Genomic DNA, 27,495 nt, shown 5'->3' on the forward strand with positions numbered 1-27,495 from the left:
AGCATGCCTGAGCTGATGGGAGTATAGAAAAAAAACATTGCTCCATCCATTTTCTAAAAATAATATAACTTGTTTTTCACTATATTATTTTTAAAGAAATGTTCAGGCTCGAATTAGAATGTCTGATTATACAAACCACAATCAATGAATTTTACAACTTTGCTATAAAATGAACCTAAACTACATAACTGTGTGTTTTTCTGTTACCCAGGACTAACTGAAAAATGAAAGCCGTAAGATTTCTCACAGGGGGTTCAAGGGATCGAGAAGAAGAAGAGCATGTAGACTGGAATAAATGCTTTATTTGCCAGGACAGTTCAAAAACTAGCAAGTCAACGCCACTTCGAAAAACTACAATCGTTGGTGTGAAAACTGTAGCTGAATGTTGCAAAGAAAGAGAGAAATATAATGACGCTAAATATGTTGACTCATTCTCAAGAATCAGAAAATATTCTGTACCGGAGCACGTCGAAAAGATTCAATGGCACAAATTCTGCTATAGTGACTTTACTCACGCACAAAAAATAGACAGACTGAAGTCAAGGATTCAGCCACAATCTGTGACTTACGCAGAAGAGATACCCACAACATCAGGTTCCTCAGAGAAATACCATGTCCCAAAGTCACTAAGATCCGCGCACAGCGCTATGGATTGGTCAAAATGCGCTTTCTGCCAGACTGACATTCCTGGAAAAGCTGGTGTCCTGACAAATGTTGAATTTGATCACACATCATCCAGGATGCTTAGTTTGGCCCAATTTGACCCCACCATGCATCACAGGTTTGCAGGTGTTTCAGACTTGATGGCAGCTGAAGGTAAATATCACCTCAAGTGTTATGTTTCTTTTCGCAGAAAGTATAAAAAGGAGAGTGGAGAGAAAAACCAGTCTCCTGAAAGCATCTGTTTCAGAAATGTGATGAACCAGCTTGAGAAAGAGCTGCAGAAGGGACATGTGTTTACCCTGAAAAACATCTGGGAACACTACAGCATGCTGTTATTGAATGACTTTGGAATTGAGGCTGGAGCCTACAAAAGCTACAATTTCAAGCAGAAAGTGGAGGTTCACTTTGGTAGTGACAAGGTGACATTCGTGCAGCCATTGGATGTCACAAAACCCCTCATAGTTGCGTCCTCAACTGTGACAAAGTTTGCCATGAGAACCGCCGTGAATGATTTATCTGAAGAAGGTGAAAGTTCTGAAGAAGATGAATTGGCCCAGTGCAGTCTGCCTCATCATGAGAACAAAATCCTTAGCTGGATCTTCAGAGTGGGCAAAAAGATTTACAGTGACGTAAAACGCTCTCCAGGGCATAGCATTATCGGTGGACTGAACACAGAAAATGCAGAGCGAATTGTACCTGAAACCCTGTACATGCTTGTAAAGCTTCTTTGTGGTGGTGACAGCACTGACAAGATGGACAATGAAGAAGCGGATGAGACAGATACCAAGAACAAAGTTCTGAGCAACTGCCAAGACATTATTCATGTGGCTTCAGGAGGCAAAAAACTGACCCCCAAACACCTGGGCCTTGGCCTTGCTCTTCAAGAGAAGAGCCTTGGAATCTGAACCACATCTACCTGCACCTGAGAACTGTGGGTGGGAACAGGTCGTCAAAGATGGCAACGAGACATTTCAGCCGCGACTCATGACTGCACAGCCTATTACTGCTTACTGTGTAGAACTGACGACATGCAAATGCCGTGGGTCATGCTCAACTCGACGGTGCAAATGTACACGGAATGGACTGCCTTGCACGAAAGCATGTGGATGCAAAGCCCTTTGTAGGAACCCGTTCAGTGTACAAGCCGATCAATAGCTCTGAAAATTGTACTTGGGTGTTCTCACAACACTTTTCTCTTCTGCAAAGCAACGTAATTTTGTGTTAGAAAGAATCTGACAGCTGTTGAAATAACCTTTGACTGACTGTAAACCCATCTCCATCAATAGTGCTAAACATTTTCTTTTTCACATTTGTTGCTCGTATGTGCATTTTCAATTTCGTCTTTAAGTTGTCAATTATGTGAAAAGTTGTGATCCAGTACAAAAATAAGGCACAAAATAGTGTTCCTCGTGTCAGATTACATAGTATTTCACAATCATGACAAATTTCTGGCTAGTACAATTTGCAGTAAGAAAAAGACTAAATCTGATGGCGGCCATTTTGATTACTGTCATGGCGGCCATAATATTCAGATGCAGACTTGGCAACAAGTGAAACTAGACTTGGTCATGCCAAGACTCTTCAAAAACACCAGTTGCACCATTCTAACATGAAATCAGCAGTGAACCTATTTTCTAGGCTAGCTACAGATTTTGGCTTCTAGACTAAACAGCTGATTCAATGGACACACTCGGCCTGTTTTTATTACTCTCATCATCCAAGCATAACCAAACCAAGCAATCTGATGAGGCTGGTCAGGCCAGCTTGGGTAGCATGTATATAGTGAGCAGTTATCCTTGCTAGCATTTGGTATCTAGACTTTCTTGTCCAAAGTAAACATAATGACAACTGTCCAGATGAGATGAGAAAAGCCCTCTAAATTTTTTCTTGGCCACTCCTTGGCCTAAGCCTTGCAAAGAGCATATGGTTCCTGCCATATTGACAAACATGGCTACTATGAAAATGGGGGCTGCAGTAGATGGGTACTTCTTTCAGCAAGATGTAGTGTCCATGGTTGACACAGGTATATAAAAGATTTCATGGAAATTTTTTTTGCAAACATGTCCTTGTTCTTGAATGATGCTCATGATCTAAAGTCTAAATGATCCGAGTATTTTTTGTGCAAACCAGGAGGCTGAAAGCTTGCTCCGAAGAGAGGGAGACTTCCTGGTGAGGGCCAGCAGCAGTGGCCGAGGACAGTTTGTACTGACAGGCCTACAATGTGGTCAACCACGGCATATCCTGCTTGTGAACCCAGAAGGAGTGGTGAGATGATTGCAGGAAATAGAAAAGTAATGTGTAGGAACCAAAGTCAACTGTTAACAGAAAAATTAAAAAGAGTGCATTGAACACCTCACCCCATGCAGTCTTGAAATAAATATAATAATAATAATAATAATAATAATAATAATAATAATAATATACAAACTAGAGGAAAAATATAATACAACTCGAGGGGGAGCACTCGGTAGAGTGCAAAACCTCCGCCGTCAATACTGCTGGGTCACTTAAGTGAACCTGATATCCTATTCATTGTAGGTCAAAACGGATCAGACTCTACTGAACCACGATTGAATAAACTAAACTAGATCGATGCGCATGTAGAAATGCCCAAAAAATAAAATGGAAATTTTTTTGAAAAAAAAGTTGCAAAATTTCTAAAATAATTTTCTCACAAATTTTTTTTTGGGCTTGAAAATCACTGAAAACAGGTAGAAATGCAAAAAATATATTCAAACATTTTTCAAATAAAATCGAAATTTTTTTGAAAAAAAGTTGCAAAAATTTTTTTTTTCTAACAAATTTTTTTTGGGTTGTAAATCACTTAAAACATGTAGAAATGCAAAAACAAAAATTCAAATATTTTTTCAAAATTGCCCCATAGTGGCCATATTGGACTTTGGTCCAAGTCCAAAATCTAATGGCATGATCCTTGGAGCATACCTAATCCCAACCAAGTTTCGTCAAAATCCGTCCAGGAGTTTTTCCGTAAAACTGTTCACAAACAAACAAATGAAAAACCAATGTCACCCGCAGGGTGACCCGTATCTTGCTAAAAGGTGACCACGTGTGACTTATTTAAGGTCACACTGAGGTGAACAGAGCTGCTATCCACCAGGAGCGACTCCTTGAGGAATATCTGCCTACGAGAGATTCCGATGAGAATCGTTCGAGAGTAACCATGAAAAATATGTTTGCTTCATAACGTCACCAAATGACGTCATAATGTCTCAAGCTTGACATATCTCGAAAGCACTCATCGAGGTGTTCAATTTGAGGTACTACACAATATGGTTCCTAAAACTTGAAAATTTGACCTTGGGGTCAAATATGTTTGACCTCAGGCGCTAACCATGAAGGTCAAGGCCAATCGCCACCAAAAACTAATCAGCTGAGCACCAGACCATATACTACATTCCCATAAAGTTTGGAGACGATTCGATTAAAATTACTCAAAAAATAAAGGTTTCGTCGACTCCCCTGATTTGCGACAAAGTGACCTTGACCTTTGACCTTCAAAATTTTATGCGCTGAAAGGGACCTCTATAGGCCTCTGATATGCGAAGTTACAAAAATTTCCAATGATAACTGTGCTCTGCAGAGTGATTTATACGTGATTACAGACAAAAAAAAAAAAAAACATATGAAGGTCAAGGCCAATCGCCACCAAAAATTAATCAGCTGAGCGCCAGACCATGAACTATATTCCCATGAAGTTTGAAGACGATCTGATCAAAATTACTCAAAAAATAAGGGTTTCGTCGACTCCCCTGATTTGCCACAAAGTGACCTTGACCTTTGACCTTGACCTTCAAAATTTTCTGCACTGAAAGGGACCTCTATAGGCCTCTGATATGCGAAGTTACAAAAATTTCCAATGATAACTGTGCTCTGCAGAATTTTTTTATACGTGATTACAGACAAAAAAAAACAAAAAACATACAAGCTGACTAACATATCTTGCAAAAACTTCGTTTTGGCAAGATAACAAACAGACAGGGGTGAAAAGAGTAACCTCCGTCTATCTTCGATGGCGAAGGTTAACAAGAACATGGGCCAAAATATAATACGAGTGGCAAATTTGATGGGTCGTTTTGAAAGTGCCAAAATGGGATTTGTGTTCTGCAGTGTTCACGTATATAATTTAATTGAAATAAAGACTTTAGGGTCGTAGAAAAAAAAATTCTTGAAATTTACCACTGTTGAAGCAGCGTCTTTTACACCACCTTATTTAACACATTATATTAGTTATTCGTGCTTGTTGTTTGTGTCCTTTATGATGACGCTAAAAACAACAAGTATCCTGTTTGGAATGGTTTTCAATTTTGTTTGACTGCTAGACAGGCAGAGTAAAGAAATTATCTCACTCCTCTCTGCGCATGTGCAATCGTGCCAAATTCAGAGACAAAGTACTGCTAAATAACAGATTCGTTTTCCTATTTGTGTTCAAAATATAACATTCAATTGTAATTAAGTTCGTTGCTCCTCGATCATCAGCTGGCATTTGTGGACAGAAGGACGGACGGCCAAAAGTGAACCAATTGCTTAACCCTGCTTTTCGCTTTACATGCGCAGGATACAAAGGTTGCAAGAAAAGGAACCAGATAACGAAATTCCTTGTCATTTCTTAAGATTTGTTATATTGCATACACAAATGGAAGCTGTGATGAAGAGCATTTCTCTACATCTTGAACTACCTCATTAGCTCATCACCACAGACTTTGATGCATTTTCAAGTTTTTGAAAAGTTACGTCCTTTTCTTCCTCCTGACAGGTGCGAACCAAAGGAATGGCTTTCGATAATATCAACCATCTCATCAACTATCACCATGACAACCGGCTTCCCATTGTTTCCGGTGGCAGTGAGCTGTGCCTGATTTGGCCAATTCAGAGGCGAAAGGGACTGTCTTAAGCGAACCCTCTCAGAGAATCAATGCCAGAGACAACAGGATGGTTGACAAAAGTGAAAGACCTATACACCTACCTCTATTACAAATTCAGGAAGAGGATAATGCATACATCCCATGGCAGGACTTTAATGCTGATAATACAAGTTCAAGTTTTTATTCCGTGCAATGTATGTACATTTTTTTTTTAATTCTATACTTCTTTGATGAACATTTACTTTAAATTATTTTCAACCAAAAATATTTCTAGTGCTTTTTCCTCCATCAGCATGAGCCTATGAGAGTTCTTTTTCATGAAATATATTGTACTAGTTAAGAACTACCAAAGCCAAAGCAGAAATTGATAAAAGGGTTGTACCACTTTTCCTCAGAAACCTCACAAGGAACACAAAAACCATAACTGCTGACCATGTAAAATAATAATAATAATAATAACAACAACTCAGATTGTTGGAATTTTACTTAACCTGTAAAATAATGTTAAGTTAGCCTGGTGTTGGCTTAATGGATAAGGTGGCTGGCTTAAGATGTTGGGGTCTTGAGTTCAAGCCCCTGACATTCTGTTGCATTAACACCAGGTGGGATGACTCAGCCTGTCATGCTTCCGAGGTTGTCAAAATGAGTACCAGCTTACTGGTAATACGGGAACTGCATAAGCGGCACAGCCATGCCCACAGAAAATGATGCAGCCAAGCAGCCACAAGCTACATATGAATAAATAAGTAAATGCTAAGCTTTTTGCAGTTAACATACATCAAAATTATTACAAACTATATCCTGACAATCTCTACCAAGTTAATTGCATGCTTTTGTTTCAAATTTAAATATATTCCTCATTTATGGACTATCCCCAAAACTTCCTGTAATTGCTGGAGAAAATGTCACTTTTGAAAATTCAAAGAGTTTGCAATATCAAAAAATAATAATAATTTTAAAAAACGGTAATTAAAAACTCTTCTTTATCGATTTGTCAGCAGAGGAGTCTGTCTGGATATTCTGTTAAGGTATTGCAACATTTGGTTTAGTTGGTAGAGAAAGGGTGAGTACGCTTTCTGTTCTTTCACGTTTTGTCTGGGATTGGTTCCCAACATAGGAGGAATCAAATATAAACTCATACTGGTGCTTCACATACAGGATATTGCATAATAAACATTGCCCTCCTTTTCCAAGGTGATGTAAAGCAGTCTGTATCTGCTAAAGATTGCATAGTGACAATAAAGCAAAGAAAAAGAAAAGAAAAAAGAATAAGCCATCGTATGACGGTACTGTAAAAAAATTATTTCAAGTATTTGCACCTGGAAAAGAGATGGGCATTTTATAGTGCCCCAACGGTCATGATGTTTTCAGGACAAAGACAGAGAAAAAAGGCACTGGACGCATCAGTGATGAAATCTTCGACGAAAAAGGTCCTGCATCCAAAGTTAGAGCATGGTCTAAATCTGTTTCTTTCATCAATGTAAACCTATTAACAGCACAATTGCACCTCGACAATTTTGATAAAGATGTGATTTTGCATACTGTAATCAGTCAAGTGCTGAATACCAAGTGCATAACAAAGATGGAGTAATTGGTGGTAGTCTTATTTGCAGGTAAAATAATATCAAAGAATATCTGCTGTAGGGATATCCAGGATGTATGATTGCAATAATTGAATTATCATAGTTTTAAATCACAAATGATAGCTTGTCAAGGAATCTATTTGAATCTTGTACAAATCCAGGAAATAAAAAGGTGTTGTTATCTCCATATGCGGGTTTCAGAAGGTGGAACAGAGCCCTCCCAGGTCGCAAAGTATCCACCTTCATGTGTGCGTGTATGTGTGTGTATGTATATATGTATATATATATATATATATATATATATATATATATATATATATATATATATACATATATCTTCTTCTTCTTCTTCTTCTTCTTCTTTTGGCTGCTCCCGTTAGGGGTCGCCACAGCGGATCATCCGTTATGATCCGCATAATGATTTGGCAGAGGTTTTACGCCGGATTCCCTTCCTGACAACCCTGGTCGCCTCTTACGACACAGGGATGTGGTTCACCTATTTTAACCGGTGCATACACCGGACCCAGTACACTGGTACTCACCTCGCCGACCTTGGAAGGATGACAGGCTGAGTCCACCTCCTGGTGTGTATTAATTCAAGTGGCCAACGGGGCTTGAACTCAGGACCTTTTGGATCCCAAGCCGCTACCCTAACCACTACGCCAACACCAGGCTTTTATATATATATATATATATATATATATATATATATATATATATATATATATATATATATATATATATATATATATATATATATGTATTGTGCACGTATGTGTGTGTGTATATATATGGTTGTGTATATGTGGGTGTGCTAGTTGCTGTTGTTGGCTGCTATCCACACATGGGTGTGTTTCAGGAGATGGCATGGAGACCTATCAGGTCTCAAAGTATCCACTTACGTGGCAAAGTTTCCACACCACGTCAGTTTTTGCACGTGTGTGTGTGTGTGTGTGTGTGTGTGTGTGTGTGTGTGTGTGTGTGTGTGTGTGTGTGTGTGTGTGTGTGTGTGTGTGTGTGTGTGTGTGTATGTTGCAATTTGGCCCCCAAAAAATTAAAGCATTAAAAAAACCTTAAATATCTTCCACATGATAAGGGAGCCAAAAAGGTCCACCAATAACTAATCTCAGCAACACACAAAAGTTCAGTTACCACCCTCAGAACACTTGTGAAGACAATCCAGTCATGATTATCCACGAATAAATTCAATCATAATCGTGATAAAAGTTAAGAATAACAATTTTAAGTTCAATACGGTATTCAGGAGTATCCTCGTGGACATAGTGAACCGAAGGGGGAAAAAAAAATGAAGGTGAATAGCACGAAATTTGTGGCAGCATAACAAAGTGGTTCAATCACACCTTCAGCAGAAAGGGAGATGTGATATACATAAGTGAATGTGGTACTCTACCTTTGCGCAAGTTGATGAAATGACCTTTTGTGTCATACTTGTTGGGAATGAGGAGATTGTTACAGCAAAGAAATCTCCAAATCGGAAGTTGGGGAATCAAACTCATGCATTTTAAAAGTGAGGTATACTTGGTAAATATAGACAGGGAGATGGCAGGTCAAGTGGAGTGTTTGCTTGTTTGTGAGTTGTATGCTGGTTTTGAAAATCTGTTTAATGCATCATCTCTAATGCATATATAATGGCCTCTTTTGAGACTGATGTCTGATGATAAAAAGTTAATAAACACGTATGGACACCTTGGTACAATTTGCCACATGCTCACCTTACCATTTAGAGTTCTGAGAAAATGAAGGAAAAGAAAGCCATTCCCATTCGCTCATTTTTGGTATTTAAAAAAAGAAAAGCATTTGGAATCTGAACTAGCTTGTAAAGATTAAGCATATAAAATTGGGAAAGAAATCCACCGTTATAAAACCTTGTGCTTTATGCATTTTGTTAAGGGAAAAATGTTTATTAGCATTTGTTGTTTATCCTCTTTTTAGAATAGTTTGGTCGATGCTACGAGTGTGATAATTGGCCACATGGATTCTTGACATTGCCAAAGAAAGTGTGGGGAGGAGGGTTGATGTAGCAATTCCACAAAATGAGGGGGATGGGGGCTAATTTAGCATTTTGTGAAGAAAAATGTAGGGGATGGAAAGCCCTGGAGAGCCTCAATGGTGGATAGGTGTCAGATTTGAAAGGGACAGAACAAACAAGAAGGACACTCGGTAGAGGGCATACCTCTTCCCTGTAATGCCTGATCCATGAGAACATATCTAGCCCAATACATTTTTGAGATATCGTGCTGTATATCGTTTTTGAGCCCTATCTCTCAATGGTGAAGAATCACTTAAAAAATTCCAGTAGTCGGATCCGGATCCGGATCTTCAACAAAATATAATCAGTTCAACCTTGTCACATACCGAACCTGTCCACAAAATTAAATCCGGATCCGTCCGCAACTTTGAGATATCCTGCACACAAACAGCCAAACAGATGGAAAGGGGTTAAAACATAACCTCCTTCACCTTCGGTGGCAGAGATAAATATGCTATATCTTGTTTTTGAGCCCTATCTTTCAATGGTGAAGAATCACTTCAGAAATTCTAGTAGTTGGAACTTCACCAAAATCGAATCAATTTGTCGTGGTCACACCCCCAACCTGTCCAAGTTTCGTCCGAATCCATCCACAACTTTTTGAGATATCATGCTATATATAATTGTAGCCCGATCTCTCAATGCTGAAGAATCACTTTAAAAACTAGAACGGGCACTCGGTAGAGCGCATACCTTCGCCGCCGCAACTTTTTTCCGGTCACATTTCAAAAACGTCATTTTAAAACGTCCATGACGTCACAACCGTCAGTCTGAATGACGTCAAATTTGGTGTGTAATCTCCTTGAAGGCAGTCCAACAAAATGGAATGATAAACACTGAAAAATTAAAAAGTTGAAAAATGACGTCATCTTTTGACGTCATTTTGACGCACTTCCGGGGACGTCACGTCCAATCAGGGACTACCATTCTGAAAGCTCGTAGTTCACTGAACGTTTTAACGTTGGTTTCATGTCAATAGCTGTATTAGATCTGAAGCTATGCCTACAAGTATATTTTGACCTTGAGTGTGACCTTGACCACAGAGTTAATTGGCAAAACCTGTACATCAATAAACAGATATTTTGGTACTGATCCTAATGCCTGGATTTGGGAGACTTTGCTTTATAAATTATATAGATATTTGAATGTAAAATATCAGGACATTTTAGCCACAATTGAAAAACGTCATGTTCAAACGTCAATGACGTCATAACGGTCAGTCCGATCGAAGTCAAATTTGGTGTGTGACGTCCTTAAGGTAAGTCCTACAAAACGGTATGATCAAAACTGATGAGATCGAAAATTGAAAATTTACGTCATCTTGTGACGTCATTTAGACGCACTTCCGATGACGTTACGTCAAATCGGACAATACATATCCGAAAGGTATCTCGTCATGGAACAATATGGCGGTGGTTGCATGTCGATAGCTGTATTATGAAGGAAGTTATGCTCAAAAGAGTGTTTTTGACCTTTTCATGACCTTGACCTTTGACCCAATCACTCCCAAAATCTAATCAAATCATCCTTGGATACTCACAAATCATCCCACCAAATTTCATGCAATTCGGTTTAATACTTTCTGAGTTATGCGAATAACAAACAAACACACATATTCACAAATAAATAAATACACAGCGACCAAAACATAACCTTTCGCAGAATGCGAAGGTAATTATAGTATCCGGATCCGGCTTCAGGTCTTCACCAAAGTCGAATCATTTAGTCCTTGTCACACACCCAACGTGTCCATTAAGTTTTGTCCAATTTTTTTTGAGATATCCTGCTCACAGACAAACATGAAAACATAACCTCCATTCACCTTAGGTGGTGGAGGTAAAATGGCAACATACCGACAGTGGGGGCTACAGTTGTACACAACAAAGCAAGGGAATTAATGAACATGAACTAGAACAGCACTCTGACGTCATGACGTTGACAAATGCCTTTCCCACATTATTACATCATTATAATACTTACACCAAGTTTGATTTAAATCCCTTCAGCTGTTCTCAAATATCATATTTTTACCCGACATGACTTTTGACCTCTTGACCCCATAATCTAATCAGTTTATGTATACATCGTACATACTTGTACTAAGTTTGACTTAGATCCCTTCAGCCATTCTTAAGTTATCGCGTAAATAAAACCTATCACGACTCTGACACTTGACCTCTTGATGCCACCATCTAATCAGTTCATCTTTGCATCATACTGTATGTTATACCAAGTTTGGTCAAAATTCCATCACTAGTTCACAAGTTAGCATGGTGACAATTTTTTCCAAACATGACCTCTGACCTTTGAAACCAAAATCTAATCAGTTCATGTTTACATCAATATACATGCTTGTACCAAGTTTGACTTGGATCCATTCAACTGTTCTTAAGTTAGCGCGGCAGCGAAAAACCTATCACGGACGTACGGACGTATGGACGTATGGCCAGCCGGACGGACAACTTGAAAACATAATGTTAACGGCGACTTCATCAGCGGAAGCATAAAAAAGGAAAGAGAAAGAGCAGAGCAGAGACTATAACCTACATTTAAGAAACTAAGTTAGGGATGGTTAATGGGGTTAGAAAAAGATCGCTGATATGGGTGGGGGGTGACAAGAGTATGACAATCTGATAGTGACATGGTAATACTCCTGAAACTAGCTTAGTTTACAAACACCTTGAATGAAAATTCATAAGAATGGTGCCTGCATACTGCAGCAGAAACATCATGAAGGAATTAAATGAAAGGCCAAGAAGGCTTTCTTCCACATTCTCTTCAATGTCATGTCTTCAAGACAGCTGTTCATCACCATATCAAACTACCCCCCCCCCCCCGCCATTCAAAACCATGACCTTTTACTTATCCCCATTAAACCTCTCACCACCGAACCCTCAAGCCCAACTTCCAAATATATCGTTTTTTTCTTCCCGATATTTTGTTTCTGTATCCATCTTCTCCACCCTATGCATCCTTCCCTACCCCTCATTCTTACCAGCATTCCTTGTTGGCCGTCTCCATCTATTTTGTCCCTTGGCCCTGCTGTTGGCATTCACCCCCTCTCTCTTTCTGCTGTTCCTTTTGTTCTGTTGCATCCTGATCCATTCTGTGTTTTAGCTCTTTCATGAGCCTAGACTTTTCTATCAAAAAGGCTTACTGGACTATCCTCTAAATATCCTGAGAAATGCTGATGAATATCACCATCACAGTAGAGGAAGAGGCTTTAAAATACTTCAATCAGCTTGAGGTTTTTTTTTCGTTTATTAACCTCCGCCATCTTCGAAGATGGATGGAGGTTACTGTTTTCACCCCTTTCTGTTTGTTTTTTTGTTTGTTTGTGAACAGTATTAAGGAAAAACTCCTCAACGGATTTCGACGAAACTTGGTGGGGGGTTTAGGTATGGTCCAAGGATCATGCCATTAAATTTTGGCCTTGGTCCCCCCCCCCCCAAAAAAAAAAATTTGTTAGAGAAAAAAACCCAGAAATTTTGCAACTTTTTTTTCAAAAAAAATTTCGATTTTTTTTTTTAATAGGCATTTCTGCATGTGCGTCGATCTAGTTTAGTTTATTCAATCGTGGTTCAGTAGAGTCTGATCCGTTTTGACCTACAATGAATAGGATATCAGGTTCACTTAAGTGACCCAGCAGTATTGGCGGCGGAGGTTTTGCACTCCACCGAGTGCTCCCCTTCTAGTTTTGAAATTGTTTTTGCAAATCTTCCACCAAAGAAGGAAAAAAAACAACAACTATATATATATATATATATATATATATATATATATATATGAAACTTGTGCTATGTCATATGGTTAGATAAACTTTTACAGCATTATTCAAACAAATAATGAATCAAATGTACTTTGTGCTTTTGTAACTCAACACTCCATTAAATCATCAGGATTTGTGTAAAACCTGAACAGTAATTGAAAGAATATTTTGACCATGTCAGCAGCCTCAAGGTATAGTCTTGGTCAAAACATAGCATAGGAACTTTAACATTCAAAAGTGACAGGACAGCCCGCTTGAACATCCCATACAACACAGTACACTTTATTGTGAAACTTCCTGAGTATGAATCACTAAATGGCAGAATTCAAACCTACTGGAGATTTTTACAAATAACATATCCTAATATTTGTTTTACAATTTCACAAGTGGGAGAGGAACCTTGCAGTATACACAAAGAGAAGCAGAAGCAACAGCAAGAGGAAAAAAAGAGGGAGAATGAGGTTTAAAAGAATAAACAAACTTCAAATACTTAGGTTTAAAGAAAAAAATCCATGAGAAAGTTTTTCTCAGAAATAAATCTTCATTTTCACTAAAAATGTTGAGTTTGTCAGTTTCCGGAAACAAAACCTAATTTCAATTATTTATTAGTCCAAGCGTCAGAAATAACCTCTTGCCATTTTTTCGAATTTTTTGTCAACCATGAAAAGGATAAAAGGAAGCAAATATATTTGAGATCGTGACTCAACATTCCATGGAACATCAAATGTGGTGGGGTCAGACCGAAGAAGTTACAAATACAGTTCACAAATGTCCATACCCTGAAGCAAATAGAATAAAGGATGAGTATTTAAGTATATAGAGCTTTCCTGGGCATATAGATTGCAGTATATCTGAGAGTGAATGATTATTTTAAAATAAATGTGTGTGTGGACACGTACTCCTTGACACAGACTGATTACAAAAGCCTCGAACATCCCTTCGGGAAAGGGTAGGCTGTGAAGCTCATAAAGGATGAGATCATTTATGAGGTGCAAGAAAGTTTGGATCTGGAAGAGACTGTTGAATGAGCCAAGCACAATCGTCAAAGCAGTCCATTATTTACAAGGAAAGTAATTTGTATTGAGTTTACATTTTGATTGACAAATATACAAGTCGATACATCCAGTGCATTTTAAAGATATTTCTGTTGTAGACATCACTCCGTTTTGTCACTGACTGGAATAAACAAAATCATGAACACTGCCTTAGATTGCAGAGTCCAAATTTACACCTGAAGGAATGCTTGGTGAATACATTCGGTGTAAGAAAGTGTTTAGCTGTTGAAGGCAAAAAAACAAGTGCTCAAAGAAAACCATTCTCAAACTAAATTTAATCCCACATAGTAAACAAATGATGCCATATGCAGATGGATTGATAATTAATATATTAAAATCCTTAATTTTTTTCAAAAAAACAAGCAAACATTATTTTACAATAAACCAGGCATGCATCATTCAATGTCCACATTTTAACAAAATTAACCTTCTGGTTCTCACACAATCGAGCTGAAAATGGTGTGTACAGATTAAATGAAAAAGAAACTGTGGCTTGAGCCAAAAGCATATTGGTTTGACATGGATTTAAAAAGTTTAAGTACTCTCACGAGAATTTTCTTGGGGAAATGAAGTCAGAAAACATCCATAAGAGAAATTATTACAAAATGACAAGTCCATTAACACTTATTGGCTATGGACGATGTAAATGTGTGTATGGCTTAATCATTCTTGCATCGGCAATGTTAAATTGAATCCATGTAGCTATCATTTAACCTCCGCCTGTTCCACACCCATCCTCCATCAGTGATTTAGGATGAAAACGATTACTCAGAGCTGGCAAGATAGCCGAGAGGTACGCATTCTCGCCTACGAGTCATCTAGCCTGGTTTTATTCTTGGCCCAGCTACAAACTGTCCTCGTGTCTCAGGCAGGATAATTCATCAATGTGTGCGCTGTCCCTGAGATTGATGCAAAACTGGCATCCCATCTGCTAGCATTAGTTGGTGGACATTAAAGATCCCCCGGTGTCCTTTGCAAAGAGTAGGCGAGCTATCGCTGGCACACTGAACTAATTACAAATTATTGCCCTAATCTACAGGGGGTTTTGCATCAGCGGCATAGTCGTGCCCCCCAGCCAATAATGCTACTCGCAGACATGTGCTGCATACAGAAGAAGAAGAAGAAGAAATGGATAACTCCACAGGAAGAAAAAGAAGACATCAAGATGAAGCAGCTGAGTGTGCCTTCAAAATGGGTTGCACAAAGGTGAAGAAGTTGCTAAGACTGTATGTATGTTTAAGCTGTAAGCAGGTACTTGTGGTAGAACAGTCCGTACAAACTCGTGACAAACCAACATATGCACAACCACCAAGTGAGGTAGGACAAAAGCCCACGGAAAAACGGAGGTGTAAATACCCCCTGCAAACCATGCAATGCAGCAATTTCTGGTGTGATGTCACCCACTGTTGTGGTCACAGGTACATCTGCTGCAAGGGGTTCCGGGTAAAGCCCCCAAGAATGGCCACCTAAGAACGAGATTTTGTTCAAGAATGCATCGGTCAAAAACAATTTTCATTCTTCCATTTGGGTTTAAATGATTGTGCACAGAAGTAATGGGAGAAATGACAGTTTATGGCCAGTAGGAGGCAAAGAAATAATGAAATACTAAAAAAGAGAAAACTAAAAGCACAACACAGGAGTTTAGCTGTAAATAAGTTGGTCAGACTTGGCCAAGGAAGGGATGATGTTGATCATGAATGATGATTATGGATGATGATGATGATATTTAGGTTTCCGGTTTCTGAATTCTCGGAATCCAATTCGATGAAAAGGAGATGCATGCATTACCCTAACATGTAGATTGTAGAGCTTACATCACACAAAAGTCTCCCCAATTGGTACATTAATAACTAATTTTATGAGGCATTAAAAGGTTTGAATTAAAAAAAAAAAAACGTGCCAGAGGAGGTAGAAGGAGCAAAACCTCAATACAAGGAAATAAAACCCAATTTCATAAGATACTCCACCGGTCTAAAGTTTTAAAACACCCCCATTTTTCCAGTTTTTACTGAAATTTCAGCAGTTTAATGTTTAAATGTACTCTGAAATTAAAGCATAGAACAAATAAACAATTGCAGATAATAAGGAAATCATGAAATTGTTTTGTTGAACAAAATTTAATCTAAATTTTTGACTCATAAAAGTAGCCACTTTTTGCAGATGTAACAGCCAAACATACTCGTGGCATTCTTTCCACAATGGAAATCAAATATTGTTCAGAAAGTTCTTCCCAACACTGTTGCAGAAGTTCCCACAAATGTATTGCGCTTGTAGTTTGCTTTACTTTCACCCTTTTGTCCAGTTCATCCCAAACCAGCTCGATGGGGGTTAAGTCTGGAGACTGTGCGGGCCAATCCATGATTTGAAGCCTACCGTCTTGTTCTTTTCGTCTCAAGTAGTTCTAACATAGCCTGGAGGTATGTTTTGGTTCGTTATCTTGCTGTAGGATGAACCCCTGACCAACTAGGCATAGACCAAAGGGTATTGCATGGCACTGCAAAATGCTGTGGTAGCCCTTTTGGTTCAGGGTGCCAGTCACTCTGTGCAAGTCGCCGACTCTGGATCCAGCAAAAGAGCCCCAGATCATCACGCCTCCTCCTCCATATTTGACAGTTGGTGTCACACACTGAGGAACCATCCTTTCGTCAACTCAACGGCATACAAAAACCCTGCGTGATGAACCAAAGATTTAAAAATTTGATTCATCAGTCCATATGACCTTCCTCCAGTTTTCAGTAGTCCAGTGGTGGTGCTTCATGGCTCAGGCAAGCCTCTTTTTCTTATTTTGCCATCTTAGCAATGGCTTTCTTTCTGCCACTTGACCTATCAAACCTGCAGCTCGAAGTCTTCTCTTCACAGATGAAACTGAGACTTCCTCACTTTGACCAGTGTTAAGCTGTGCTTGAAGCTGCTGTCCTGTGAGCAGCCTATCACGCAAGCTGTTGACTCTCAGAAACTTGTCTTCTGATTGTGTTGTGGCTTTGGGTCTGCCAGACCTCTTCCTGTCAGAGTTTCCTCCAGTTTCCAAATGCCTTTTGATGGTGAAGGAAACTGTACTCACTGACACCTTGGCTTCTTTGCAATTTCTCCAAAGGAAAGACCTACACTTTTAAGGGTTGTAATGGTCTGTCTTGTCTTCCATTGTTAAATTGTCTTTCTCTCACCATTATGATAGCAATATACTACTTCCTGTAGTGCAATATTGTCCAAATAATGCTTCGGAGGGTGTAGCAACACAGTCTGTTCCAACACTGTTTTTATCCAGACAGATGGTTTGTAACGAATCAACAAAAGTTTGGACACGTGTTGGAATTGTTTGCATCAACTTTCAAGGCTTAATTTACTTCCATTGCTGCAGAATAGCTGCAGTTGCTAACCCATTACTTGTTCCCTGAAAAGGGCCATTTTTAACAACTCTGAAATTTACATTATTTTTCCATTTTTGGTATCCTAAACTTTTTTTTAACCTCTGGCAGTTTACCGCTTAGCTTTGTACCATTTCAGGTTATTCACTGGACTTGAACTGCTTAAATTTCAGAAAAACTGAAAAATGGGGGTGTTCTCAAACTTTTGACCGGTAAAGTACTTTCTTTTCTTGAAATGCTTTTGAAACGCACACCAAATTTATCTGCGCAAATTGACCAGAAAATACATCACTTTTATTCCACGTATAATTGCATTTATGAAGTGGGGACTCATAGTTAGAATTTAGGGCCTTAGCACCATTGTGTTTGTGTAGTGTACAGGATTTTTGAACCTGTATTAAGCATATACTGTATGTTTAGGGAGAAGTGATCTGGTGTACGGCCCATGCAAGAGACTGGCCTAGTCTACTTTGACGTAGAAAGGATAAGAATGCTCTGTCACGTGTCTCTTGTGTTGAACTGGGTGGCGAGAGTGAGGAGATCATGGTGTCACTCACATCTATACAACCGCCTTGCAGCTCAAGGTGTGCAAGGCTGCGTTTCTCCCCCCTCACACATCATGGGGGAAGAGGAAGAAGAACCATCACTCTGACATATTTCAGGGGAGAAGCTATGGGCAAGGGTGCCCTGCATCGATGCCTTGAGGAAAAAACTAAAAAAATAAAATAGAATAAAAAATCCGGCCACTGGTCCTGCAGCTTATCTGGGCCCTGACCTAATGTCGGTACTCAAATTTGGTGTCATTCTGACTGGTGGGTCTGGAGAAGAAGATTTAAAAAGGAATTAATGCAATTTTCCCAAAAGTTGACAAAGTCGGCCATTTTGACACACTTTGTCACTGGATCGGCATGACCTCCGCAATTTACCATCCCTACCCTGGCCTAATGTAACCCAAATTTGGTGGCATTCTGATTGGTGGGTCTGGAGAAGAAGATTTTAAAAGGAATTTGCGTGATTTTCCTAAAAATTTACAAAGCCTGCCATTTTGACACACTTCTGATCAAATGATCTGCATGACCTCCGCAATATATTGTTACGGCTGTGGAAATTCGCAATACACCATAAAGGGGCCTCAGGTGAGATATATCGATAAGTTCATGTGTAGTTAGCCCACACTTGTTGTTTAGAGGGATTATATGTGATTCATCCAGGCTGCGACGCTTTGAGTTAGCCATTCTTCTTTCTCGATTGTGATTTTGGACCATTAAGCTGCCAACAACTCAAACACCACCACCTTTGCCTCTTTACCTCCACAACTCCATCCCACAAACATCGCCTCACCGCCATTCCCAAACGACGCCCGCCAATCACCAAACCACCACGGCAAACCCCCCACCACCTTCGCCTTTCTCCTTCCACAACCATCGACCCCACCACCAGTTAACGCCAAACATCGTACTGTCCAGGGCCCGTTCGGTAATTGCTGCCGAACGCGTCGAGCCGCGGGTACAAATGGGTGCCTTTTCAGGAGAGAAATTCGGATCAGGAAGGCTTCACGCCCCTTTTCCTCCGTCCAATGGGCGAGCGTCGGGCGGTATGGCCCCGCCTTCAAGCGCGATGAATGTGGATTCTTTACGGGAGAGAAATTCGGATCAAAAGAGGCTCACGCCCCTTTTTTCCACACCCATGGCTGAACAGAGGGTGGCGTGGCCCCGCCTCCAATCGCGTTTTGATCCTGAAATCTGCATACAGGCTCCTCCTCCGAACTATAAAGACGTGAGCACAAGGCAACTCGCGCTGGTCGAGTGAAGACAGAGGTCGTCGTCGAGGTTGTCAGAGTTGTAGTGTGGTGTCGTCTCTGGTCGCTGAGCTCGTCTCGTCTCGTCGTTGGAATCGAGCCACCTTCGCTCTCACAAGCGACCAAGCCAGCCAGCCATTCCCCTCGCTTGACCCTGAGCATCAACAATTCCCCCACCCCCCATCCACGCTGAGATAGTGCCGGTGGCCCCGTTCATTCCCCATCCTAACCGTGGTGCCGACCCAACCGTGCTGGCGCAGAGCACGCCGGAGAGGGCTCACTGCCCGCGCCAGGGGCACAGAGTTGGGGCGCAGCTGCGCGGACATTGCGGCTTGCCCGCCATCGCGTCACGAGGACGTGGGTAAGACCTTTTCGGTCTCGTGGACCTGGCCGCTCCTCCAGGTTCCGCGCACATTTGGTCCACGGACCCCGTCTACCTCCCTGCCTATGGGGAGGTCTTTCCTGTTTATTTTGAATGCATGATGTGGCGCCGAGTCCCGACAAGTATAATTGTTTAAGTGTTGTAAACAATTATAGTCGGTAGTCGTGCTTTTGCTTTGGTTGCATTTTCCTTTTTGCTTTTCCCGCATTGATTGCATGGCTGTACATACGTGCATGTGTGTGAAATAAAGGTGCTTGCTTGTTGAACTGTTTCCCGTTTCGCTTCGTCCTTTCCTTTGTTGAAAGTTCCATCTTGCATCACGTAAGGGATTGATAGTGGGTTTAAAACACCTGGTAAATAATCTGAACCGTTGAGGTCGACGATAACTCCGCTCGGTTATCCCTGCAGCATGGAACGAGCCGCTTAAGCGGTTCGTGTCCGAAGTAGACCTGCGGCGAGGTGCGATCGCCCGGTCGACCACTCGCGCAGGTACTTAGGTAGGTCGAATTTGGCGAGCAACCCTATCCTGCGTTGGTGGGCAATTGGCACGATCGTGGTGGGGTTAAACCCCCACCCATGACTGGCTCCAGGTGGTAGTTCCAGGAGGGTCACGACTGAATTGTCCGTTCCGGTGGGCGACGCGTCGCGATTCGAGTTACGTGGCCGATCGCACGTCGGACGGGCCGAAATTCGTAACAATATCATGACCCTGTCCTAATGTTGTAACCCAAATTTGGTAGCATTCTGACTGGTGGGTCTGGTGAAGAAGATTATTAAAGGAATTAATGCGATTGTCCCAAAAGTTGACCAAGTTGGCCATTTTGACAGACTTTCAGTCACGTGATTGGCATGACCTCCGCAATTTAACATTCCCACCCTGGCCTAATGCTGTAAACCCAAGTTGGTAGCATTCTGACTGGTGGATCTGGAGAAGAAGATTTTTGAAGGAATGTATACGACTGCCATTTTGATAAACTTCCAGTCACGTGACTGAAATGACCTCCACAGTTTACCATCCCTACCCTGGCCAAATGTTGTAACCCAAATTTGGTGGCATTCTGACTGGTGGGTCTGGAGAAGAAGATGTTTGAAGAAATTTCCTAAATTGGCCATTTTGACCGACTTAAAGTCACGTGACTGGACGAGCTTTGCAATCTCCATTGCCAGTCAGGAACAGAACATTGCTGCCAAATAATTCCAGATAAGCTAAAAATGAGAGGGGTGGGCAGCCAATAAAGTGGGTGACCCAGGAATGTCCGACTCTGTGTCTGTCTCGTTCTCTATCTCACACACACACACACACACACACACACACACACACACACACACACACACACACACACACACACACACACACACACACACACACACACACACACACACACACACACACACACACGAGACTGGCAGCCTCTCTGGTCTCTCCTTCAGCCTCCCTGCACCTGCCTGCGGGAGCACAAACTGCATGTCCACCTGCCTGGGTGCAGAGTGCTGCAACCACTCTGTGCCTTTCATCTTCCACACTCGCCCAGTTCTTTGTGCACGAGTGCGTGTGCATACATTCGGTGTCTTTGGGGTTGATTTTTACACTTGTATGAAAATATTGTGATGATCACTTGTGTATTCATCTGGAATTCTGTATATTTTTGTTATTTCAAAACCATGTCTAGGCTAATTCACAGAAACGTATAACAAGGCAGGAGACAAGAGGGGCGGGAGAAGGAAGCACAAAATAGTGGGGAACAAAGACGATAGAAGATCTGTGGAAGGGAGAGGGATGGGGCGGAGTACACGGGGTTATCAAGATGGTACTACATGGACTTTCAGGAAGGAAAACAGGGAATTTGAAGGAGGTGGGTTTGGGGTGGATGAACGGGGGGAGTAAAGATCAAGATTTTGGATGGGGGAAGATATGAGATGGTGGTGAACAGCTATTTTGAAGACTTGGAGGGAGGAGTAGGATTGAAGAGACTGTGGGAGTTTGCTCCAGAGGCAGGAAAAAAAGTGGAATGAAAGTGTGAAGGTGAACAGTGATTCCTGATTTTGGCAGTTTCACCAGAAGGGGGTTTTTGCAGACCTTGAGCAACCTGAGTAAATATATGGGGGGACAGATCACAGACAGAGCGGGGGGGGGGGGGTGGGCAAGGCCGGATAGGAAGCAGTAGAAGACAGAACGACCACCGAGCTGCCTCCGGTGAGAGTGAGACCCAAAGACTCAGCTTCATCGTGGGATATACCAGTGATCCTAAAAGCCTTGGTTTCCACTGCGGTAAGTCAAGCTTGGTGTGAGGCAGGAGCACCACCACAGAGGGGGGAGCAGTACTCAATCAGACTGCGGATTAAAGCTTTGTAAGTGGTTAGAAGTTCAGGTGTGCCAAGGAAGGACTTTCATGACGTTGGATGCCCAGTCGGTGATTGGCTTTGGAGGTCAGCTTTGAGATGCGGCTTTCGTGGCAGATAGTGAGACCCAAAAGCTTGAATGAAAGGACTACTTCAAAGTGATTGTTGAGAAAGTATATGGGGAGGGGGGGGGTTTCAGACGGTCCTTTCGGAGAGACATGGTGATGGTGTGAGATTTGTCAGGATTGAAAGACATATTCCAAGTGTTTTACCAGCTTGTGATTTTATCCAGGCCTGCAGAGAGTGAAGAGGCTGCTGACTGCCGATCAGAGGGATGAGAGATGGTACGGCAGAGGGTGGAGTCATCAGCAAAGAGATAAAGAGGATTTTCCAGAGAATCTGAGAGATCATTGATGAAAACTAGGAAAAGCACAAGCCCAAGAATACTGCCTTGATATGAGGAACTCCAGCGTGGATGGGAAGAGATGAGAGAATTCCATTAAGAGCCACGCATTGATTGTGACAGGAGGAGGTCCGCGAGCCATGAGTGGAGATTGCCTTAGATACAATAAGAAGTGAGTTTGATGAGCAGTGTGGGATGCCAGACCATATTGAAAGATCACAATATATCCAGGGAGATGACTGATGTCATGTTTCACACTTATGACATCCATCCATTGTTGAGAAAGCAGAAGCAGCATGTCCAGGGTTGAGTGACCTGGTCTAAGTCCACAAAGATGGTCGGAAATCAAGTCATTGGAGAAGAGGAAGGATTTGATGTTAGAAACGATGATGGACTCCATGACCTCGTTGATGATTGGGCGAAGGTTGATTGGTCTGTAGTTGCAGGGATCAGTTTTTGCACCTTTTTTATGCAGAGCGGTAATGTTTGTTGATTTCCAAGCAGATGGCAGATGACCCTGAGTAAATGAGAGGGTGAATAGAATAGAGAGAGCGGGTGAGCAAGAGCAGCAGAGCAGGTTTTTAGAACACGAGGACTGGTGCCATTTGGACTGGTTGCAGAATCTGAGTCGAGGTCTCCACATTGGAAGGAGATAAGGACACAGAGTCCAGAAACAGCTGGGTATGACTGGGGAAGGTGGGTACAGAAAGCAATGGGTTTGGGACACAAGATTTATAAGCAAAAACAGAACTTAAGGCCCGGTCACACCTTGACGTTTTAGCCAGCGATGGCAACGTGTTAAAATTTATGTAAAACGCTGGCTTACGTTGAACTTTTGATGTTTTTTTTTTAAAGATTCGGACGTATTCATAGCGACTTGGTCTTATGTATAACGCATTGGTAACTACACAGAACGTTTCGTTGTGTTATAGATAACTTATACCAACGAATGCTGAACCTGTTGTCGGCCTACACAACCGATGCCCAACGATAGTCTAACTCAGGCATAGCGCGTTGCACGCATCGCCGACGATGTCGTGACGTAGCCTATTAAAAGGCTGACGCACAACGATTCAAATCATAACTGCCGTAGAAATGGAAGGGTCAAAATCGCGGTCACACCTTGGCGATCTTGCCAGCTTATGTCGACGTAACAAAAAGTGTGTCTAAAACGTTGGGGCACGTCGAATACGGTATGGGTAAGTTTGGTATGCGCGAGTAGAACGCTAAATACGCTATCATAAGTCGGAGTAAGTAGAGTACGTCAAGAAATTTTGAACATGTTCAAAATTTTACGACGTACTCGGCGTATGACACACGTTCAGCATGCGATGGGGATAAGTTTTACACACGATGTGTGGACGCTTACACACGTCCACAAAGGCTACTTATAAGCTACTCATAAGTCGAAACACGTCGCGGTAATGTCTTTTTTACGCGAAACTTATTTCTAACTTATGTTTGACGTGCTTTGAACCAATTCTTTACGTAGCCCCAACACACATCGACGTATGTAGACGTATTCCAATGACGTCTTCCGATCGACAAAAAAATAAATGGACGTGTTTCTAGGTTACAACTGCCATATAAAGACGTGTTCCCAGCGGTTTTGGGAATTGGTATATAAAAATGCTGCTCATAAAAGGGGAACCCAACAGTGTTTTCGAGTTCCTTTTTGAGTCGATGTCCATGTCAGCAGTAACAGTATCAGTATCAGTATTACTATTAGTATTAGTATTAGTAGTAGTTTGTTCATGTTGGCAGTAGTAGGTGGGTGTGAGGGGGAAGGTGTGGGTTATGATGGATCGTCCTTGCGTCCGCGTGTCCACGGGTAGGTTCATAGGCTGCCACTCAACGATTTAAATGGCTGCATCTCCACTATTGGAAGTAGATGCTTGCGCTCAACAATTGGATTTTTTTTACACTCAACGACTTTTAAACGGTACCACTCAGCTAGTTTCATTGTTTACAATGAACGATTTAAATTGCTGTCACTCGCCTTTGTTTTTTTTTTTTGTTTTTTTTGACGCTGGGGTTTGGAAATTTGAAGCGTTTCTTCTGAACGTGTTAAAACGCTCAAACTCGACTATTTTAAATAGACGCTGCCGATGGACAATTGGACTCATAGCCAAGCTAGACATCGAAGTGTGAACATCCTCGTCATGCCGAAGAAAAGTTTGAAGAATGCTGCAAATAAGTGTCCTGGCCGTGGCCGTGGACGCTGACGCAAGGACGATCCATTATACCGACGTCTTTCAGCCGATGAGTAACTTAAAAGTAACGTCTGTCGACGTGTGGCAACGATCGCGTAACGTGCCAACAACACGTTAATCATAGGTAGGAAATAAGTTTCGGGTACTCTAAACATTACCTCGGCGTGTCTCAACTTATGATTAACTTACAAGTAGCATGTGTTGACGTCTGTCAACGATCGCAGACCGTGCCTACAACTTGTGGCCAGCGTAGCAGAACGTGTGAGTCATACGCCGGCATACGTCGTGAAATTTCAAGCATGAAAAAATTTGAGGACAACCGAAAAGTACAACGTTTAAAGCCAACGTACAACGACGTATGGCAACGTACTACGACGTATGCCAGCGTGCTCTCAATGTTATCAAAACTTACCCATAACGTATTCAACGTGTGCCAGCGTTTTAGAAAAAAAATTCAAAAATCGGCATACGTTGGCTAAAACGTCAAGGTGTGACCGGGCCTTTAGGCATTCAGCCTTTTTGCGTGCAGTGTCAGCTGTGCAGCCATTTGAAGGAAGGGAGGGGATGGAGGGGGAACATACACAAGAGATGGACTTAACTTGACGCCACTAGGATTTGGAGGAGGGAGACAGGTTTGAGAGTTCAGACTTGAGGTGAGAAGGATGTTGTTTCCTGGCTCTCCTGAGGGTAGACTTGTTCTGAGCTTTGTGGAAGGAACTGAGATTGCCTTCAGTAGGATTTTCCTTCCATGAGGCGAAGGCAAGTTGTTTCAGGACAACAACCTCACCACAAGCTTCAGTGTACCATGGGCAGGAGGAAGGGTAGGACAATTAAAGACAAGATGGGATAAATCTGTGCATGAGAGAGAGCAAATTTCTTTGAAAAAATTCCCAGGATGAATTGATGTTGGTGAGAGTAGAAATGGGAGATCAGTCTTGAAGTTTGATGGCTGCCTGAAGACCCTGCCAGTCGGTCTGAGTGAAATGCCAGACTCGTCGGTGCTGAGGTGTTTCTCTAATAACAGCCAGAGAGGTGACCACTTTAACCAGCATATGGTCAGATGAACCGATTGGAGTAGAAGAACAACAGACATTTTCTGGGAAACTGGTCAAAATCAAATCCAGAAGAAATGGAGTACGGTTGGCTGAGATCCAGGTTGGGAAATTGACAGATTGTGTCAGTCGCAATGAGTCGCAGAAGTCCTTTGCTGAAGTGCCATGGCAGGTGAGAGAGGTACCCACACCCAGCCAACTGGCATGATGACAATTGAAGTCACCTCATACGAGGAAGAGAGAGTTTGGATTAGTGGATAGAAGTTGGTCCACGTTTTCGGTGAGCGAGATGTAAATGGCGTCATCACTGTTTGGTGGATGGTACAACACAGTGGAAATCACTGTTTGATGGGAACGGAGTTGAAGCAGTCAACAGAGGTATTTCTGTGGATGTGGAGGGGTGAGGGCAGTGCATGAAGCGTGGGTAACAGAGTTTTTGATAAAGAGGGCAACTTCACCACCAGGAAGAGGCTCAGGTCTATCCTACTGGAGGAGAGAATAACCAGGGAGAGAAACTAAGGAGTCAGAGACGTCTTCAAGGAGGAAAGTATCTGTTTCGCAGATTATGTCTGGTTTGTCAGTGGCAACCTGTATGGAGAGATCAGTCAGGTTAAAGCGAAGACCCCAGGTGTTTGAGGTCTACACTGTTGAGGAAGAGGGAGGGGAGGAGGTTTTGGGTGCAGGGGAGGGGGAGGGTAGTTTGAGGGAGGAGAGGTGGAGGTAGTACGAGTTGTTGACAGTTGATGACAGATTGTAGAAGAGCTTGGGGAGAGGGTCGGATGGGGAGGAGGAGAAAGGGCTAGGTGGTGAAGGGATGAGCAGCAGTGGGGAGTAATAATAGGGGGAAGGCAAAGGGAAGTGGGAGATTGGAGGAGGTGTAGGAATGAGTTGGAAGAGAGAGGGTGGGGGAAGGAGGCAGCTTTGTGGATGTGAAGGGGAGGGGTGAGGGGGTGAATTGAGGGAGAAGGGTGAGGGGGAAGAATAGAGGGAGAAAGGTGTGGGGGAAGAATAGAGGGAGAAAGGTGTGGGGGGAGCCTTTGTGAAAGGTGTGGGGGGAGCCTTTGAGAAAGGTGTGGGGGGAGCCTTTGAGAAAGGTGTGGGGGGAGCCTTTGAGAAAGGTGTGGGGAAGCTTGGAGGGGAAAGAGAGAGAAGTTTGCCTTGAAGAGGGAGGAGGTGGTTGATTTGTGAGGGAGGGGTGAGAAGGAAGCTTTGAGGGAGAGGGGAGACAATAAGAGCAGGTTTCCGTATAAGTTGGCTTGTGCTTATTAAATTACCGTACTTGTATTTTCTCAAGACTGTTTGTATTGTGTCTGTTCCTGCAATCTTACTCGTGCCAACAATTCGTCTTATTCATTGGAAACTCCTGGAGGAATTAAATTGTTAAGCACTTTCTTTAATTACCAGTGCACGTTTAAATATACACGGAGTTAATGATACGGCACACAACTACTCATGTGTCACATCAAAACAAATTGGCCTAGTCAGTTCTCGAAGCGTTTGCTTCAGCATGGTTGGTTCCTGCCAAACAGTGAGTAAGCACTCTTGGGTGGGGGCTGTCCACGTGACAATATTTTTCATTACCTGAACTACAAATCATGAGCATGAAATGGCAACGAAGAGAAAGAGGTAACAAAGAGAGTGGTCACGCACCCAATGATTTGAGAAGGAACGTGACGTTGAGGATAAGAATTGTCGGAGCCAAGTACTGCAGAGCAATGACACAGAGGTAGTAAAACACTCTTGCCACCTGCAAGGACACATAACATGAGCACATCCACCAATGTTCATTTTGCTTTAAACAGAGAATGTTGATGATGGTTTGGCAGCAAAATCATTTCCTTAAACTCAAACTGTGTTTTGTACTTAGCAGGAAGTTCATTGGATGAGAAAATGGCTGAGTAAGGTTGAAACCAGGAGACCGAAAGAAAAAGAAAATGGG

At 41.9% G+C, this 27,495-nt stretch overlaps 2 protein-coding genes across 9 annotated transcripts in view; one reads left to right on the plus strand and one right to left on the minus strand.

Annotated features, from left to right (window-relative positions):
- Window positions 1–8,840, plus strand: part of LOC147030036 (SHC-transforming protein 1-like) — a 61,446-nt gene extending 52,606 nt beyond the window's left edge. For both annotated transcript variants that reach the window (XM_085873706.1, XM_085873707.1), the window contains exons 13-14: window positions 2,794–2,928; window positions 5,438–8,840. In XM_085873706.1, the coding sequence (XP_085729832.1) occupies window positions 2,794–2,928; window positions 5,438–5,575 (273 nt within the window). In that variant the 3' untranslated portion in view covers window positions 5,576–8,840. The remainder of the gene's footprint in view (window positions 1–2,793; window positions 2,929–5,437) is intronic.
- TMEM161B (transmembrane protein 161B) overlaps window positions 1–27,495 on the minus strand; it is a 196,350-nt gene that overhangs the window by 34,565 nt on the left and 134,290 nt on the right. For 5 of the 7 annotated variants that reach the window (XM_085873713.1, XM_085873708.1, XM_085873712.1 and 2 more), the window contains 2 exons: window positions 27,207–27,303; window positions 14,260–15,469 (listed from right to left, as the gene is read on the minus strand). In XM_085873713.1, the coding sequence (XP_085729839.1) occupies window positions 15,240–15,469; window positions 27,207–27,303 (327 nt within the window). In that variant the 3' untranslated portion in view covers window positions 14,260–15,239. Of the gene's footprint in view, window positions 1–14,259; window positions 15,470–27,206; window positions 27,304–27,495 lie in introns of those variants that run through there. The other 2 variants (XM_085873710.1, XM_085873709.1) reach the window with 1 other exon arrangement.

The sequence above is a fragment of the Eptatretus burgeri genome, chromosome 3 (assembly GCF_056783735.1).
Source record: "Eptatretus burgeri isolate ZD-2024b chromosome 3, Ebu_testis_v1, whole genome shotgun sequence".
Taxonomy (NCBI): Eukaryota; Metazoa; Chordata; class Myxini; order Myxiniformes; family Myxinidae; genus Eptatretus; species Eptatretus burgeri.